This window comes from Solenopsis invicta, chromosome 14, assembly GCF_016802725.1.
Source record: "Solenopsis invicta isolate M01_SB chromosome 14, UNIL_Sinv_3.0, whole genome shotgun sequence".
Taxonomy (NCBI): domain Eukaryota; kingdom Metazoa; phylum Arthropoda; class Insecta; order Hymenoptera; family Formicidae; genus Solenopsis; species Solenopsis invicta.
In genome coordinates, this window is record NC_052677.1 from 2,871,518 (window position 1) to 2,888,727 (window position 17,210).

General features: G+C 33.1%; 3 protein-coding genes across 10 annotated transcripts in view; 1 reads left to right on the forward strand and 2 right to left on the reverse strand.

Moving 5' to 3' along the window:
* Positions 1-17,210, forward strand: part of LOC105193022 (snRNA-activating protein complex subunit 3) — a 144,711-nt gene that overhangs the window by 115,933 nt on the left and 11,568 nt on the right. The window lies entirely within an intron of this gene.
* LOC105193024 (protein O-mannosyl-transferase TMTC4) overlaps positions 1-17,210 on the reverse strand; it is a 133,927-nt gene that overhangs the window by 36,046 nt on the left and 80,671 nt on the right. For 7 of the 8 annotated variants that reach the window (XM_026140053.2, XM_039457537.1, XM_026140050.2 and 4 more), the window contains one exon: positions 709-891. In XM_026140053.2, the coding sequence (XP_025995838.1) occupies positions 709-891 (183 nt within the window). Of the gene's footprint in view, positions 1-694; positions 892-17,210 lie in introns of all 8 variants that reach the window. The other variant, XM_026140051.2, reaches the window with a different exon arrangement.
* Positions 5,694-8,167, reverse strand: LOC120356870. The gene is made up of 2 exons (XM_039457538.1): positions 6,197-8,167; positions 5,694-5,822 (listed from the first exon to the last, which is right to left on the reverse strand). The coding sequence occupies exon 1, from the start codon at positions 8,047-8,049 to the stop codon at positions 6,199-6,201; it is 1,851 nt and encodes a 616-aa protein (XP_039313472.1). The 5' UTR covers positions 8,050-8,167; the 3' UTR covers positions 5,694-5,822; positions 6,197-6,198.

Genomic DNA, 17,210 nt, shown 5'->3' on the forward strand with positions numbered 1-17,210 from the left:
TAATGGGTATGACCACACACACACACATACACACGCGCGCAAGCGCATACACGCATACCACAAGGAGGGTTTCAAGTCTTTAAATACTGTGGAGTTGACAAACCACGGAATCCTTATCTTTGTGGTATGCAAATACACCCTTGCACGCACGCACGCACGCACGGATATGTTTTCCAACCAACAACATGTCTTAGACAGAATTGTAATAATTTGCATTGATAACGACGGCATTACAATTCATTATTATTTAGTAAAAATCAATTTTTCTACAGATTGGCATAACTTCCCAAAAAATTATCATAGTTCCGCAAAAATTATCGAGTTCCGCAAAAACACATTTTGAAGGAAAAATTTCAAACTTTCACGCGCTTTTTACCTCATTGAGTTACGTCGACTACCTCACTCCACACATCTCTACAAACTTCACGTTTTATTTTTTAATTTTGCAAGTTATGTCATCGGCCATTAGCAAATTAATCATACTACTGAATCGACATTAAAAGTTTCTCAAAGTACAGGCTTCAAGCTTTAATTTCATTTCTTAATCATCCCTGTATCATAAATATTTCCAGTTTTACAAGCGTTTTAAAATTTGGTACATTTTTTCTAAATTTTTAGTGTACCATTTTTTTGCTGGGCAGTGTAAAAAGAAAATGATAGTCTATTTAGTATAAAATATCCTCCTTGACCATACATTTTTGTATATACCTAAGTTTGCGTAAATCATGGGAGATGTAGAATCTTCTGAGATCGCTCGTTTAAATTGGATTTCTGCTTCCTTGTATTTTCCTTTTTTCCCCAAAATATTAGCAACGTTGAAATAAATAGAGGCATGATTTGGAATAAATTTCAAAGCTTCATTTGCTGTTTTTAATGCTTCTTCTGTTTTACCTAAAAAAAAATTATCTCTTAAATTTTAAAATATATATTTATATATATATACAGGGTGATTCAGGTCGCTCGGAAGATTTTGCACTTACGTATTCCTCATGAAAAATTGAGTCGAAAATGTTAATAGCAAAATGTTGAGGGGTCAATAGTTTTTAAACGGTGAGCGTTTAAAAGTATCCAACCACAGGGCGTGATGTTGGCGCCGATAAGGGCGGCACAACCAAGCGGCCGGCCGGGCGCTTTGGCGGGTACCGGCACGGTGTCAAACTTCAAGTATTGTAAAAGTTCCATGAAATCTCTATTAACATCTTACGTTTAGTTTAATTGACAAGAAGTAATGTCAATTGCAAACTCGTTAAAACATCAATTATCTGAATAAGAAAATGTGTGTTTTTAAAATACATTTTGTGTGTAAACAAATAAATTGATAAATAAAATCAATATTAATTATGTTATCTGATGAAATAATATTAAAAGCTTTCCAAACATTTCCAAAACTTGTTTGTCAAAAGTTTTATCAAAAACAATATTGGAAAAAATTTACATTTGAAATAATACACTCGACAGCAAAATTAAAGGCTCATCTATTCCGACTCCGAAAAATAGGCGTAATTCAAGAGAGTGTAACTTTGTTAAAAATGATCGTAAAAAATGTTAAAAAAAGCATTTTGAAGCTTGAAATCTCTAATTTTGAGATTGATAAGTCATTAAACGATTTACAGATTGTTTACGAGTTATGTTTACGAGTTCGGATTCAAATGGGGATAGATCAAATCTCTAAATGTTTTACAAATTTTGCAAAGCACCACGACATGAAATAAAAATTGCACGCAAATGTGATTTACAGCATTCGAAAGCGTAAATCTGAATCTTTAATTTGCTTACTTGTTGAGCGTTGTACGATTGTTTTCCCTGAGTTATGCAACACTGAAGCAAAAATGGCCTTTTTTTGCATCAATAATTAAATAATTCAGTGAATAAAAATCGTACAACACTCAACAAGTGCGCAAATTAAAGGTAAAGATTCACGCTTTTGAATGTTGTAAACCGCATTTTTGCAAAATTCGTAAAAAAAAATCCAACAAATGTCAAAATCTTGTGCAAATTTTGCCAAGTTGCACAGCGTGAAATAAAAGTCGCAAACAAATGCAGTTTACAGCATTCGAAAGCGTGAATTTTTACCTTTAATTTGCGTATTTGTTGACTGTTGTACAATTTTTTTTCACTAAGTTATTCAGCACTGAAGCAAAAATGGTTTCTTTTTTCAATGTTGAATAATTCGATGAATACAAATCGTACAACGCTCAACAAGTGCGCAAATTAATGGTAAAGATACACGCTTTCAAACGTTGTGAATAGCATTTGTGTGATATTTTTAGTTCACGTTAAATAAACTCGCAAAATTCGTAACAAATTTTGCCGCATCTTTATTTTTATCCGTATAGCTCCGTAAAAGATATATTTTCAAAGTCGATATTAAAAATATGCAGAAACATTAAACTGTAAAATGCGTTTTCATGTAACGAAGTTCTCTCTCGATCGTTGTATCATTTCAATCGTGATAGTCGTAAACGCTTCATCAATTTGATCACTCATTGGCAGTATTTACAGGCATGCGATGCACATATTCTTATTGTTTTCCGTAATAAGAAACCGTAATAAGAAATGATATTAAATCTGGTGACTTCGTTGACTACGCTCGAGAATTTCCACAGTCAAACCACAGATCTTTTCGGTTTAAAATTTACCGTGTGCGTTTTGCATTGTGTTGCTTCGTCATATGGAAATCACTTAATACGTTGCTTTTCCATGATATATCCAATGATATATCTTCAAATAATTCGGACAAATCTTCAGAGAAAAAAATCACTATAAATATCGCCATCAATTTTTGTAGGAAGTTTGAATGGTTCGATGTGCACATACATACTTTATGGTTATTCTTCTATTTTTTTAACATACTAGTCATTAATTATTCTACAATTATTTTTTAAATTATCTAACATTAAAGACGATATGTAAAAGTGTAAACGCGACTATAAAATGGCAACTTTTTAAAATTAGGTAAACTAATTTTCTAAATAAACATAACGCTAACTACAACAATTTCACCAAATGTTAAATTGACTACCACAATAATAAATAATTTAAATTTCCGAGTTTAAAAAATCAAGTTTAAATAATCTCAAAATATCAATACATTTTAAATCATCGCAACAAAATTATAATTTAAAATAAAATAGTGATATATTCAAATATTTTGGGAAATAACCTCTAGTGAAAATAATGAATAAATAAGTGATCTGAAAATAAATTATAGTCATTGAAAACAAGTAAATGTGCACTGCTACATTATTTTAAAGGTCACATTATTTTAAAATATTCGAAATTATTTTATTGCATCCAATGCTTCAATTACTAATTATAACAAAGTAAATGATGAAGTACATTTATTTTTATTAAAAGTAATAGTTGCCAATAATTTTAGTATAGCTTCTTCAGTTAACACTTTTCTAGTACAAGACTAGGGTCTATCTTCCTTATGATTAGTGATCCAATATTTCTTATCCGATTAATAATTGCAGAATTACATTTTCATTAGAATGTCTGAAAATTGGAAAACATTGGATGAATAATCTTGCAGTAGCGTCTACAAGAAGCAGAGAGAAGAAAATGAGCGCCATTTCCATAAAAATCTACTGCTACTCTTCGGCAAATTTCAACGAATCATATCGAATGATGCACATTTGTTTCTCTGTGTACATATGTATAATAACAAATTGTCATGACAAACAAGAAATGTTAAAAAAATAAAAATTAAAAGAAAATCAAATATCCACGTTTTTCTGTCTTCAAAGAGTCAATTTTATTTTCAAAAAAATTGTCATGGAGTATTCAGCTCAAGAATATTGTGAGATGATAATATTGTACGGCGAGTGTGGAAGAAGCGCAGAAGCTACTGCAAGGTTATACGCTGAAGGTTTTCCGAATCGCAGACATCCTAGTACAAATGTAATTTTGCGATTAATAAATCGGGCAAGAAATATTGGATCACTAAAACCATTACAGGCAATAAATGGCCCTGAGCGTCGTGCTAGAAATGTAGCAAATGAAGAAGCTGTGCTTCAGGCAATTGAAGAAGATCCAATGAGGAGCATTCGGAATGTTTCAAAAATGCTTAATTTGTCATTTTCGACAACGCAGCGAATCTTAAAAAATAATGAGATGCATGCGTACCACTTTTCACGTGTACAAAATTTAATGCCTTTGGATTATGATAAAAGAATAAATTTTTGTATGTGGATTCTGCAATGTCATAGAGAACATCCTCATTTTGTGGAAAATATCATGTTTACTGACGAGTCGATGTTTACGAGAGATGGCATTTTCAATACACATAACTTTCATTTTTATGCAGATGAAAATCCGTATGTGTATAACATTGGCAACTATCAACACAAATTCAGTATTAATTTGTGGGCTGGCATATACAAAAATTCTGTGGTAAGTATTCTTAATATGTATGTTATAATATTAAATGTTATAATAATAAATACTTTACCTTTTACTTTGTTATGTTAGAAATAAAGCAATGAATGCAATAAAATGGATTTCGAATATTCTAAAATAATGTGGCATTTAAAATAATATAGCAATGCACGTTTATTTGCTTTTAAAGATTAGAATTTATACTTTATTTCCAAAATTATTTATCACTATTTCATTTTACCAATTTTTAAAAGTTGCCATTTTATAATCGCATTTACATTTTTACATATTGTCTATAACGTTAAGTACTTTAAAGAATAATTGTGGAATAATTAATGACTAGTATGTTACAAAAATAGAAGAATAACCATAAAGCATGTACGTATGTGCAGATTGGACCATTCGAACTTCCTGCAAGAGTTAATGGCGAAATTTATAGTAATTTTCTCTCTGAACATTTGTCCGAACTACTTGAGGATATATCATTAGAGGAGCGACGTGCTATGTGGTTCCAACACGACGGAGCACCTTCACATAATGCAAGGCGCACGCGGGAAACTTTAAATAGGAAATATCCTAATATGTGGATTGGCCGTGGAGGTCCTCGAGCATGGCCAGCGAGATCACCTGATTTGACACCCCTTGATTTTTTTTATGGGGAACTATAAAAGAGTACGTGTATCGCGTGCCTATAAATACTGTCGAGGAACTAAATTACCGTATTATTGAAGCGTTTGCGAATATCACACCTGAAATGTTAGAACGATTAAAACAGAGCTTTATTAGACGTGCTGAATTGTGTATTGAAATGGATGGTGGCCATTTCGAACACTTATTATAAAACTTGAAACATTATTATTCATTTAATTATTTATTTTAATTATTTATTCATTATTTATTTTTTTACTATTTATTTATTTGTTTATTTATTTAACTTCATTTAATTGCGTGTTCATCTAAAAAATTTGGATCAAAGGCTCATATAGAATTTTTGATTCGCGACGATAACCGTGTTATCAACACGAGAAATTGTTATTATGAGATACACGAGAAGATATTATTACAGTTAATTTATTGAAATGTACTAGCTTTTAAGAAAAAAAATATAAAATATTATTGTGGCTAGTTCCCGCAATTATTTTTATCGATTTAGTTTCTTCGATATCATCTTTGTAAATGACTATTTCGTTTATTTATTTCATTAAGGGGTAACACCACTGTAGACGGCCCAAATAAAGCGTTTTTTTGTGAATTTTTTTTGCATGGAAGGAAAAGTAAGAAGAAAATAATATTTAAGGATGTTATTAAACATGTTTTTAAGTGTTTGTAAAAATTTTTTTATTAAAAAATATTAAAAAATGGCGACGCTATAGCCACTGTCGTGAGACGTGTTTATTTTTTAGGGGTTTGCGGCACGCAGCAGAACCATCGTAGAGATTTATCTGGAACAAAACAAAAAATTTTTTCTTAATCTACATGAGTATAGCTAGAGAAACACGTACGGAATTTGAGAAATATTTATTTTTGAGTAATTGGCACGCATTTAAAAAAAAATTTCAATTTTTGACGGAAAAAACGGTCACATATTTGTCAATAAATAATGTTCTAATCACCTTATCGAAAATTCCGTACGTGTTTCTCTTCGAAATGTTATTTTAAAGAAGTGGTTAAAATTTGGAGTGGAAAGAATGAAAATTGTTTGAGTTATGCTGCGTGCCGTTTTAAAAAACCATGTTTTGAGAAAAACGCGTTTAAAGCTTAGAGACGTGTTTTAGACGGGACAAAATGAAAAATGTGACTGTTTGAAATTTTTTACCATTAGTCTGCTATCCCAGGACCGTAAAGCATCCCTTCTTTGCTCAAGTATTGTTCCTCATTTTCTTTCCGCGACGATTTTGTGCTGGTGCGTGCCTTCTTTGCTGCATCTGTCAAAGCCCGCTCGGAGTGCTCGATCCTTGTCGCATTGGCTTCAAGGCAAAAATTGTATGCTTGGTAGCCGATATCCATCTCCAAAACTTGCATAATTCGTAAAATGTTAGTCAAACCGTCATTGAAGGTGCACACAGCAATATCAGTTGCTGCACATAATACTTTTTTGCCGCTTGAGTAAGATTTTGGCGCCAAGTTCCATACAGCAGCATTGAAACTTTCGTTGCTATTTTGAGTGTAGCCTCCCAAGCAACGATTTAGCAAATCATCACGGCTCAGCTCCTCGTAAATAGGTTTGATAGCTTCAAAAATTTCCTTCGGTAGTGGCGGCTTATGATGGTAAGTAGCCAAGGAATTTGCTGCTTGTGCCTTTTTCCAGTCGCACCAAGACTCCGAGCACTTCTCGTGTTGCGGATTTTCATCGGTTGACATTTTATGAAATAAGGTTGCCCAAATATCATTTTTCATATTTTTCACGGAGTTTGGATTCCGCCGTATCGCTAAACCATAATATATTGTAAGCTCGTCAATTAATTTAGCAGTTAATTTACCTTTTCCTCCGAGGCCTTTTACATTTTTTTTTAAATTTCGCAAACGAGTGCCCATTCTCTTTTGCACGTGATCAATGCACTCTTTCTTTTTCACTTCAAAATTTTCGTATGGATGTTTCTCCAGTATACCCTTGAAGGTTTTGCTATCACCGTCGCCGACATAGTTTGCATATTTCATGCCATGTAAAGTTTCGGAACGTTGAAACATTTCGACGACGGCGTCTACCTCCATCTTACCAGACGAACCTTCATGATTTGCTTGACATTCATCAACGTGTGTTTTGAGCCATTCTTCATACTCAACTGTTTCTAATTTACTCTTCCAATGCTCGCAAGATTTGCAATATTTGGACTTCACCTCAACGTCGACGATTTTGCCAGTGAACCATCCAATCAATGACGTGATTCCGAAAAGCGACGAATATCCACGTTTCCTCCACGAACCATCACCAGAAACTGTTATCCCTGCCAATTGCCCATTTTCTTCGCTCATCTTTTTTTCTTCTTCTGCTGCTTTCTTCATACTAATGTCTCGTACGGTGGCCGTAGCAATCGAAATCATATCCACTATTTTGTCGTAAAAAGATTGAAATATCGGTCGTGGCATTTCCATAAATGCACAAAACTTGATGATTCCATTTAGTCCCACTCCTAATAGTCGCATTACTAGTACTATTCGACGATTAATTTCGTATCCATTTCGTATAAATTTACTATTTGGAATTTCAACTCTTGGGCATTTAGGGCAAGAAATAACTATTTTGAAGCCTAAGCCTCGAGCACTCGTCTCATGAAAGATTATGTTTGAATCACACGTTTTACACTTCACGTGTTGTGAAATAACAGAAAATACGGCAAAAAAATTAATAATCCTGTAGCCAAATTCGCTTTTTACGTCAATATCGTCATTATTCATTTGTAATTTTCTGGCAGAAGCACTGACGCCTGCTGAATCGCCTTCAGCCTCGAATCTATTCATCGGTCGTTTTGATGCGCTGCTCCGACGCCGCGTTGGGTACGATGTTTTCGTGCCTTTTTTGCCCTTGTACACTTTTTTGTCACTCATCGTGACAGATATAATGCAACTCAAGCCACGAATAAATGGTTTTGAATTACCACTGCACACAAAAGCCAATTTTTCAAGCAAAAGAATGATGTGCTCGCGATACGTGAAATGTTCTTTGTACATGTGCTGACGCCATATTAACGTACTTTTGGTTTGAAATGCTTCTCATGCAACAGAAATTCCTTCTAACTACATCTGTTGGTGTACTAGAGTAGTTAGAAATCAGAAGGTAAGTCATTAGGGTGTACCCTTCGAGGAAGTATCGATGCGCCGTAGGTAGTCGTTTTAGAGCAGCCCGACACGCTTAAGAAAAAGCGCGAAATTTCACAAAAAAAATTGGTAACAGGCATAAGACGTTTTTTATCTCATTCTAGAAGGTTCAAAGTATTTTTTAAAGCAATAAAAAAAAAATCGATTTTTAAAAAATTCTACAGTGGTGTTACCCCTTAATTAATATATTGTTTCCATGTGCTTTCGTTAAAAATAATGTAAAATTGAAAAATAAATTAAATTAAATACTGTGACTGTGGTCTTGATTAAAATAATTTTGTCCAATGGATTCTTTTTGTATTCAACTGTTCTTCGTTTTCAGGCGAGAATGTATAGAACTCCGATATGTCTAAAATTTTTTCTTTATTTTTGAGTGGTCAATAAAATAATTTCCCGTCACAGATGGTAGAAGAACTATGAGAATCAGAAACAAAAAGAATGAGACTTCAAAACTTTTTTTATACTATGTTAATTTTTGAAACTATGAGTTAAAAAACTTACAATAATGTGTTAATAAAGCCAAATGTGAATATTCGTCTTTGGATCGATTCTTAGATGTTACTTATACGACTTACGGTAGGAGACTGCCAATTTAAAACAAGTAGGCCAACAGAAAGTGAGATAAAAATATAAATATAAGTATGTGTGTGTTTGTTATGCATATTCAAATGGAGATGTGTCAAATCTCTAAACCTTTTACAAAATTTGCAAAGCTCCACGGCGTAAAATAAAAAGTACATGCAAATGTGGTTTATGACATTCGAAAGCATGAATTTTTACCTTTAATTTGCGTATTTGTTAAACGTTGTACAATTTTTGTTCACCGAATTATTCAACACTGAACCAACAGTGCATTCTTTTGCTTCAGTGCTGAATAACTTAGTGAAAAAAATTGTACAACAGTCAACAAATACGCAAATTAAAGGTAAAAATTCACGCTTTCGAATGCTGTAAACTGCATTTGTTTGCGACTTTTATTTCACGCTGTGCAACTTGGCAAAATTTGCACAAGATTTTGATATTTGTTGGATTTTTTTTTACGAATTTTGCAAAAATGCGGTTTACAACATTCAAAAGCGTGAATCTTTACCTTTAATTTGCGCACTTGTTGAGTGTTGTACGATTTTTATTCACTGAATTATTTAATTATTGATGCAAAAAAAGGCCATTTTTGCTTCAGTGTTGCATAACTCAGGGAAAACAATCGTACAACGCTCAACAAGTAAGCAAATTAAAGATTCAGATTTACGCTTTCGAATGCTGTAAATCACATTTGCGTGCAATTTTTATTTCATGTCGTGGTGCTTTGCAAAATTTGTAAAACATTTAGAGATTTGATCTATCCCCATTTGAATCCGTAACTTCGTAAACATAACTTCGTAAACAATCTGTAAATCGTTTAATGACTTATCAATCTCAAAATTAGAGATTTCAAGCTTCAAAATGCTTTTTTTAACATTTTTTACGATCATTTTTAACAAAGTTACACTCTCTTGAATTACGCCTATTTTTCGGAGTCGGAATAGATGAGCCTTTAATTTTGCTGTCGAGTGTATTATTTCAAATGTAAATTTTTTCCAATATTGTTTTTGATAAAACTTTTGACAAACAAGTTTTGGAAATGTTTGGAAAGCTTTTAATATTATTTCATCAGATAACATAATTAATATTGATTTTATTTATCAATTTATTTGTTTACACACAAAATGTATTTTAAAAACACACATTTTCTTATTCAAATAATTGATGTTTTAACGAGTTTGCAATTGACATTACTTCTTGTCAATTAAACTAAACGTAAGATGTTAATAGAGATTTCATGGAACTTTTACAATACTTGAAGTTTGACACCGTGCCGGTACCCGCCAAAGAGCCCGGCCGGCCGCTTGGTTGTGCCGCCCTTAACGGCGCGAACATCACGCCCTGTGGTTGGATACTTTTAAACGCTCACCGTTTAAAAGCTATTGACCCCTCAACATTTTGCTATTAACATTTTCGACTCAATTTTTCATGAGGAATACGTAAGTGCAAAATCTTCCGAGCGACCTGAATCACCCTGTATATATATATATATATATATAATATATATATATATATATATATATATATATACAAGGGAAGTGCACGAAGTGATAATCGCCAATAAGTACGAATTGTAAATTGTTATAAAGGTCTTACCAAGTAGAGTTTAGTCGTACAATATTTCTCCTGAATGGCGCTGTACACAATAGAAGTTAAAGTTATATAGCGAAAATATTGGTTATATCTCGGAAAATATTGCTTTCTTAGAAAAAAGTGTCAAATAAGAAATAAAGCTCTTGAAATTATCTACAATAAAGCTTCTATGCATAATTTCCGTAATCGCAACGGTATACGCGTAATCATACTTTTAAATAACGCATGTTCGTAATTATGCGAAATAAAGCACGCACGCACGCTCATTTTTTAAATGGATTTCTCTATTTCTTTGCACATTATTTTAACGTATGTGGAAACGTTTTTGAAATACTGGTTACAAACATTTTTTTGATGAGATCTTTATGAATTATTAATCCTCAAATTTAATAAGTATCGTCAGCCTTAGCATTATTCAAGTTATACCACATAGAGGAGGTTGCACGGTCAGATTTATACCTCTCTTGTATACAAATGCATTTGTTTTTATCTCCACACCACTTGTATCTTCGGCGCTTGGCCGCTACTTGATATTTCAAGTGGGGAGCGCCGCTTGTTAGCAGCCAAGTAAACATAATACCATTTTTATAGCGTCACTTATCGCTTTTCTCTGTGAGCCTGCAATGTTTGTATATGTACGAGCAAGCAAATATCTTACGAAATAGAAAAGCCTTTTTCAGTACCCAACTGCAGATTCTTGGACAGATATCTTTTTCTTTCTTGTGCTATTTTTGCATTTTTATTTTATTCCTGCATTATTTTTTTGCAATTAATATATTAAGCGCTTATTTTTTTTATTTTTTTGTGTTTTGCACAAGAATGGCTATTAGGGCATTAAAAGTTTTTGAGCTTCTCAAGCAAAAGCTTGAGAATTACGTTACTGTTGAGGGCAACCCATCTCGTAAAGAGATTCAGCTAGCAGAAAGAATCATATTCATGATCATTTCGATGAATAACCAAGACTAATTTGAGTTTGACGTAGTTGAAGATATACATACTGATGCCATTTTTGATTCTGATGAAGTTGATAATGAATCAATTTATAAAGAGGAAGAATATTTAACTTCTAATGAAGCTTTTATATCACTTGAATATACGCAACGTGTTGTAGAAGCATGCAAAAAGCATCCACAATGGTCTTTTAATACAATTAAAGCTCAATTCTCTAAAATAAAACATCCTGCATATTTAAATAGATGCAAAAAATATGTTGAACAACAGGGCACATGTCGGGAAAAATGGCAATCCGTAACAAAATATTGTCTGAAGCAAATCATGCAGGTCCGCTTGGAAGGAATTCCTGTTCATGATCAAACTATTTGGAGGTGGGCTCTGTATCATGCTAAATGTATTGGATTGATAGATTTCAAAGCGTCATTGCAATGGGACAACAAATTTATGAAAAGTTTTGGTTTTTTGTCAAGAAAAATTTGTTTATTTACTTCTGTCAAAAAACAACGTGAAGCCGAGGAAACTATAAATAAGGCGTTGAATTTCATCTCGATCTTGTTGATAATATTTATTCAAAATTTGATGCAGGTGAAATATTTAATACTGATCAATCAGGATTTAATTACACGCCACTTTTTAATCGCACGCTGTCATTTACAGGTGAAAAAATTACGACAGTTGTAATCCCTCAATTAAACGCCCGAACTCATTCCTACACTATCCAACCAATTCTTTTTATGGAAGGAAAATTGATATCACCAATGATGATTTGCCTCCAAGAAATTAGTGATAAATTTCCTACGACTATACAACTTCCCAATTACGAAAACCTTGTAATTCAATGTCATTCCAAATTTGGCAAACTAGACAAGAGTCTTGTAAGGGATTTCTTTCAAAATGTCTTCAAATTCTTCGTTAAACGAAATCCAAAAAAGAAGGCAGTTTTGATTCTAGATTCATGGGGCGTTCAAAAATCAGACAAAATTTATCAAGATGATAATGTAGCTGTTCTATTAAAAATTTTACCAGAAGGTTCAACAGGTTTCATGTAACCACCCGATCTATTTTGTTTTCATCAATAGAAAGATTTCATCACGGAACATGCTTTCCTTACAGGAAATCAAACATTTTTACATATGCGCAAAAATATATTGAAAATCCATAGCTTGATTTTGAATTAATTTCAATCTGCAGTATATCAACCGATGTTTAGATATGCTTGGCGAATATGATGTTCTACGTGTAGAATTTAAAGAGTTAAAGGATATAAATTTTTTCATTTGAAGAACTCATTTGTTAAATTTGTTACCAAAATCCTACATGCATCAAATGTTCATACGAATTCTGCAGTAAATTTCTTTGTTAAGATTGCTTTTTCGAAAGTTACCATTATCATTAGTTTTTCGCTTTTCTTTTTCTTCTCTTTGCTCTTATTTTTGCTTTTAAAATATTAGGAGTATAAATAAGTTTCCGCCGTTTTTTATCAAAAATTGGGCATTTATTGTAAAAGAACGGTACCTAATGTTTTATTCGAAGTATTGTCCATCGCTAGCCACTACTTTTTCCTATCTTTCTGGCAGCATACGGATACCGCGTCGGAAGAATGCTTCATCTTTTGAAGCTATCGACAAATCGACCCAATTTTTTGTATCTTCATATGATGTGAAGTGTTGCTCAGACAGGCCATGCGCCATCGATCGAAACGGGTAGTAATCAGAAAGAGCAATGTCTGGTAAATACGGCGGGTGGGGTGAAACTTCCCAATTGAGTGTTTCCAGGTAGGTTTTGACCGGCGCCGCAACATGTGGACGAGCATTATCATGCAGAAGAATAACTTTGTCGTGTCTGGAGTAGTAGTGGGCACGTTTTTCCTTGAGTACTCGGCTCAATCTCATCAATTGTGTTCGGTAGAGAGCCCCAGTAATGGTTTCATTCGGTTTGAGCAACTCATAATACACGACACCAAGCTGATCCCACCAAATACACAACATGACCTTTTTTCCATGAATGTTCGGCTTGGCTGTCGATGTTGAAGCATGGCCAGGTGGTCCCCATGATTTCTTCTTCTTTGGGTTATCGTAGTGGATCCATTTTTCATCACCAGTGACTATACGATGCAAAAAACCCTTTCGTTTATGCCTGGCAAGCAGCATTTCACATGTGAAAAATCGGCGTTCAACGTTTCTCGGCTTCAGTTCATATGGAACCCAGTTTCCTTGTTTTTGAATCATTCCCAATGATTTTAAGCAATGTGAAATTGCTGGTTGAGTCACTCCTAATGTAAGTGCAAGTGCTTCTTGCGTTTGGCACGAATCTTCATCTAATAATTTTTCCAATTCCGCGTCTTCGTACACTTTCGGCCTTCCGCTACGTTCTTTGTCTTCGACGTCAAATTCACCGTTCTTAAACTTGTGAAACCACTCACGACAACTTCTCTCACTTAAGGTGATTAAGCCTCACTATATGCTTCTACAAGCAATCGATGCGCCTCAGCTGCAGATTTCTTCAAATTAAAGAAGTAAATCAAAAGCTCCCGCAAATGACGCTTATTCGGCTCAAAACTCGACATTTTCGCACGAAAAAAGATGTATGATGCTGATACAAAAATCGCTAATATTTTAAGGTTATGTTGTTGCCAGATGTCTAACTTTACGATATAACGTTTTACAACAGACAATTTCAACCATAACGTACTAGCGGCGCCATTTTTTGTGAAACGGCGGAAACTTATACTCCTAATAAAATAAACACAATTTATGTTTTATTAAATAGCCCAGCAAACGAGAAATGATTGGATTGGATAAATCCATATGAATCATGTTTCTGAATCCGCAAAAAAGTATTGAATTTTATAGAAACTGAACACATTGAATCCGTTTCCTATATCCCTAATTAAATATAATTCATTACATTTTTTTTACGTAAATCATTCAAATGAAATCTACGTGAGCAAAACAACATTTTTGTAATAGTTTCAAAAACAATTTTTGCAAAAAAAAATCAATTTCTTAGGAATTTTTTTCCGGAAATTTTCAAGCGGTCACCCATCCAAGTCGCGATTCCGGTGAACGTTGCTTTAACCTCCGTGATCGCTGCGAACTAATCCCTCATGATGACTTGTGAATACTTTATACTGATATGTGTATATAATTGTTAGATCAGGTCAATATACGTTATCGAAAAAATGAAATATATATAATTAAAGCATATTATTTATATAAACAAATATAAAATTATAGTTTTTTTACTAATTTCGCAAATGTAAAATAGCATCTGGAATAATTTTTTTGTTATTTGTTTAAATAAGAATGCAATTAGAAAATATATATCAATATAATACAATAATTAAATTAAATATGAAAAAATTTTTATTAAAAAACCAATTAAAAAATATTGTTTGCTCATTGAGATGTAGATCAAGGTTTCTTCATATAATATATGGACCTATTTTGTCTATTGATATGAATATTTATGTTTCTCAACAATACATGATGCACACAGGACTACAGGACCGCATGCCTTTTTCTAAACGTCGTAAAGTCAATATTTAAAGGACGTCTGCAGACGTTTATGCAAAGTCGACTTGCAGTCAACTCCGAAAGCCTCACTTAGAAAAGTCCATTTACAGTTGACATATAGATGGTTGTGCTGTTAGGGTAGTTAAATATAATTCATTGCATTGTACATTGAATATGATACCAAAAGCAAATGGCTAATCCACAATTACAGATTCAAACGAATAGACTCACGTTCATTGCATTGAATATTGAATATGATATCAAAAACAAATAACCAATCCACAATTACGGATTCAAATGAATAGGTCGCACATTTTACTTTTATGTATATTGAATAAGATACAGAAAGCAAATAGCCAATCTGTAATTATTGATTCAAATGGATTACGGATAGAAAACAGATTCAAAAAATCCAAAAACTGGATTTAATTTCGTTCCATTTAATAATCCTAAATATTTTTCAATTATTTCTCGTTTGCTAGGAGAACATTAAACATAGTCATTTTTGGAAAATGCGCGGATAGAAAGCGGTTTAGAGTAAAAAAATACCGCGGAAGTGACGAGCCGTAAGGTCCGTCTCCGCGTGCAAGCGTAAACACACATACACATGCTAATGTCGACAAAACTTGTTAAATTTGAGGATTAATAATTCATAAAGTTCTCATCAAAAAAATGTTTGTAATCAGTATTTCAAAACGTTTCGACATGCGTTAAAATAATGTGCAAAGAAATAGAAAGATCCATTTAAAAACTGAGCGTGCGTGCCGGCTTTATTTTGCATAATTACGAGCACGCGTTATTTAAAATTATGATTACGCGTATACCGTTGCGATTACGGAAATTATGCATAGAAGCTTTATTGTAGACAATTTCAAGAGCTTTATTTTTTATTTGACACTTTTTTCTATAAAATCAATATTTTCCGAAATATAACCAATATTTTTGCTATATAACTTTAACTTCTATTGCGTACAGCGCTCTCTCAGAGGCGCCATTCAGGAGAAATATTGTACGGATAAATTCTACTCGGTGAGCCCTTTCTAACGATATATAATTCGTACCCATTGGCGATTATCACTTCGTGCACTTCCCTTGTTAGCCAAAGTATTAAACATTTACATATTTTAAATATTTTTAACTGGTTAACATTTTAATAAAAATTAAAATATATATTAACCTTTGTTTCAAGAATCCTTTAACTTATAAACACTAATGTCCTCTCCGTGTATATTTATATGCGTATACGTGCATATGGGATACATTACGTATATTATATGAAAGGATAGGGAAAAAGAACTGCACATAAAGGGCATTAATGACTGCTACCCAGACAACACCGAGTCGACTGTTAGTCGACTGTCAGCCGGCAGATGAAAGTCTAAAGTCGATTTCAGTCAGACACAAAGCCAATTTATTGTCGACTAAAAGTTGACGAATGACTCGTAAAATGTCGGCTAAAAGTCAGCCTATGACAGTCGATTTTGAAATGATTTTATGGCCACTATAAACCAACATTTTTTTTATCCTAGAATAATCGGCTAAACGTCAACTTTAAAAGTTGACTTTCAGTCGACTGAAAAAACTATTAGTCGACAAACAGTCATTTGTTATTCTAGAGACAAAAAAAAAGTTTACGTTTCCCGGCGTTTGATCGAATAGGCCTTAGTTTCGAAATAATAAATTTGTGAAAATTGGCCATTCCGCGACGCGCCATATGAGCCTTCCCGGTAACTGTTCTCCCAACCAGTGCAATCGGCTCCGTGCGTTAGGTGCTTGCTTCACAATAGTAAGATCCAGGTTCACTCCCGGATGTGTGCAATATATTTTTTTTACTAAGTGTATTTATTTATCTTGATGATATTGATATAATATGCAAATTTCTAAAATAGAAAATTTAATTTAATATCACTTTCTAAACATTAATTTAAATTTAATTTGAAGAGAATTTGAATTCAAGTAATAATATTTGAAATAATGAATTAATAATAATAATATATAAGTTATTTGAAATGGATAACATACAAAGGCAACGTATCTAAATTTTCAAATTGTTTAATTTAAAATTTAATTGGAAATAATATTAGATAGATAGATAAATGTTTATCGTTTCCCTTTGGGGTTAGATTCTTTTACAAACATAACAAAAACCAAATACTTAATCTATTCTTAATCGCTATCTTACCTAACTTATCCCTAAATCGCTCGCTCCGCACACACCCATACACGCCCGTGACCTCCGCTTCCGTTGCAATTCCAACTTCTTGCATTTTTTCCCCTTACATATTAATATTTTGCCCCATTCTGGGTAGCCTAGGCATCTCTCTCTCTCTCTCTCTCTCTCTCTCTCTCTCTCTCTCTCTCTCTCTCTCT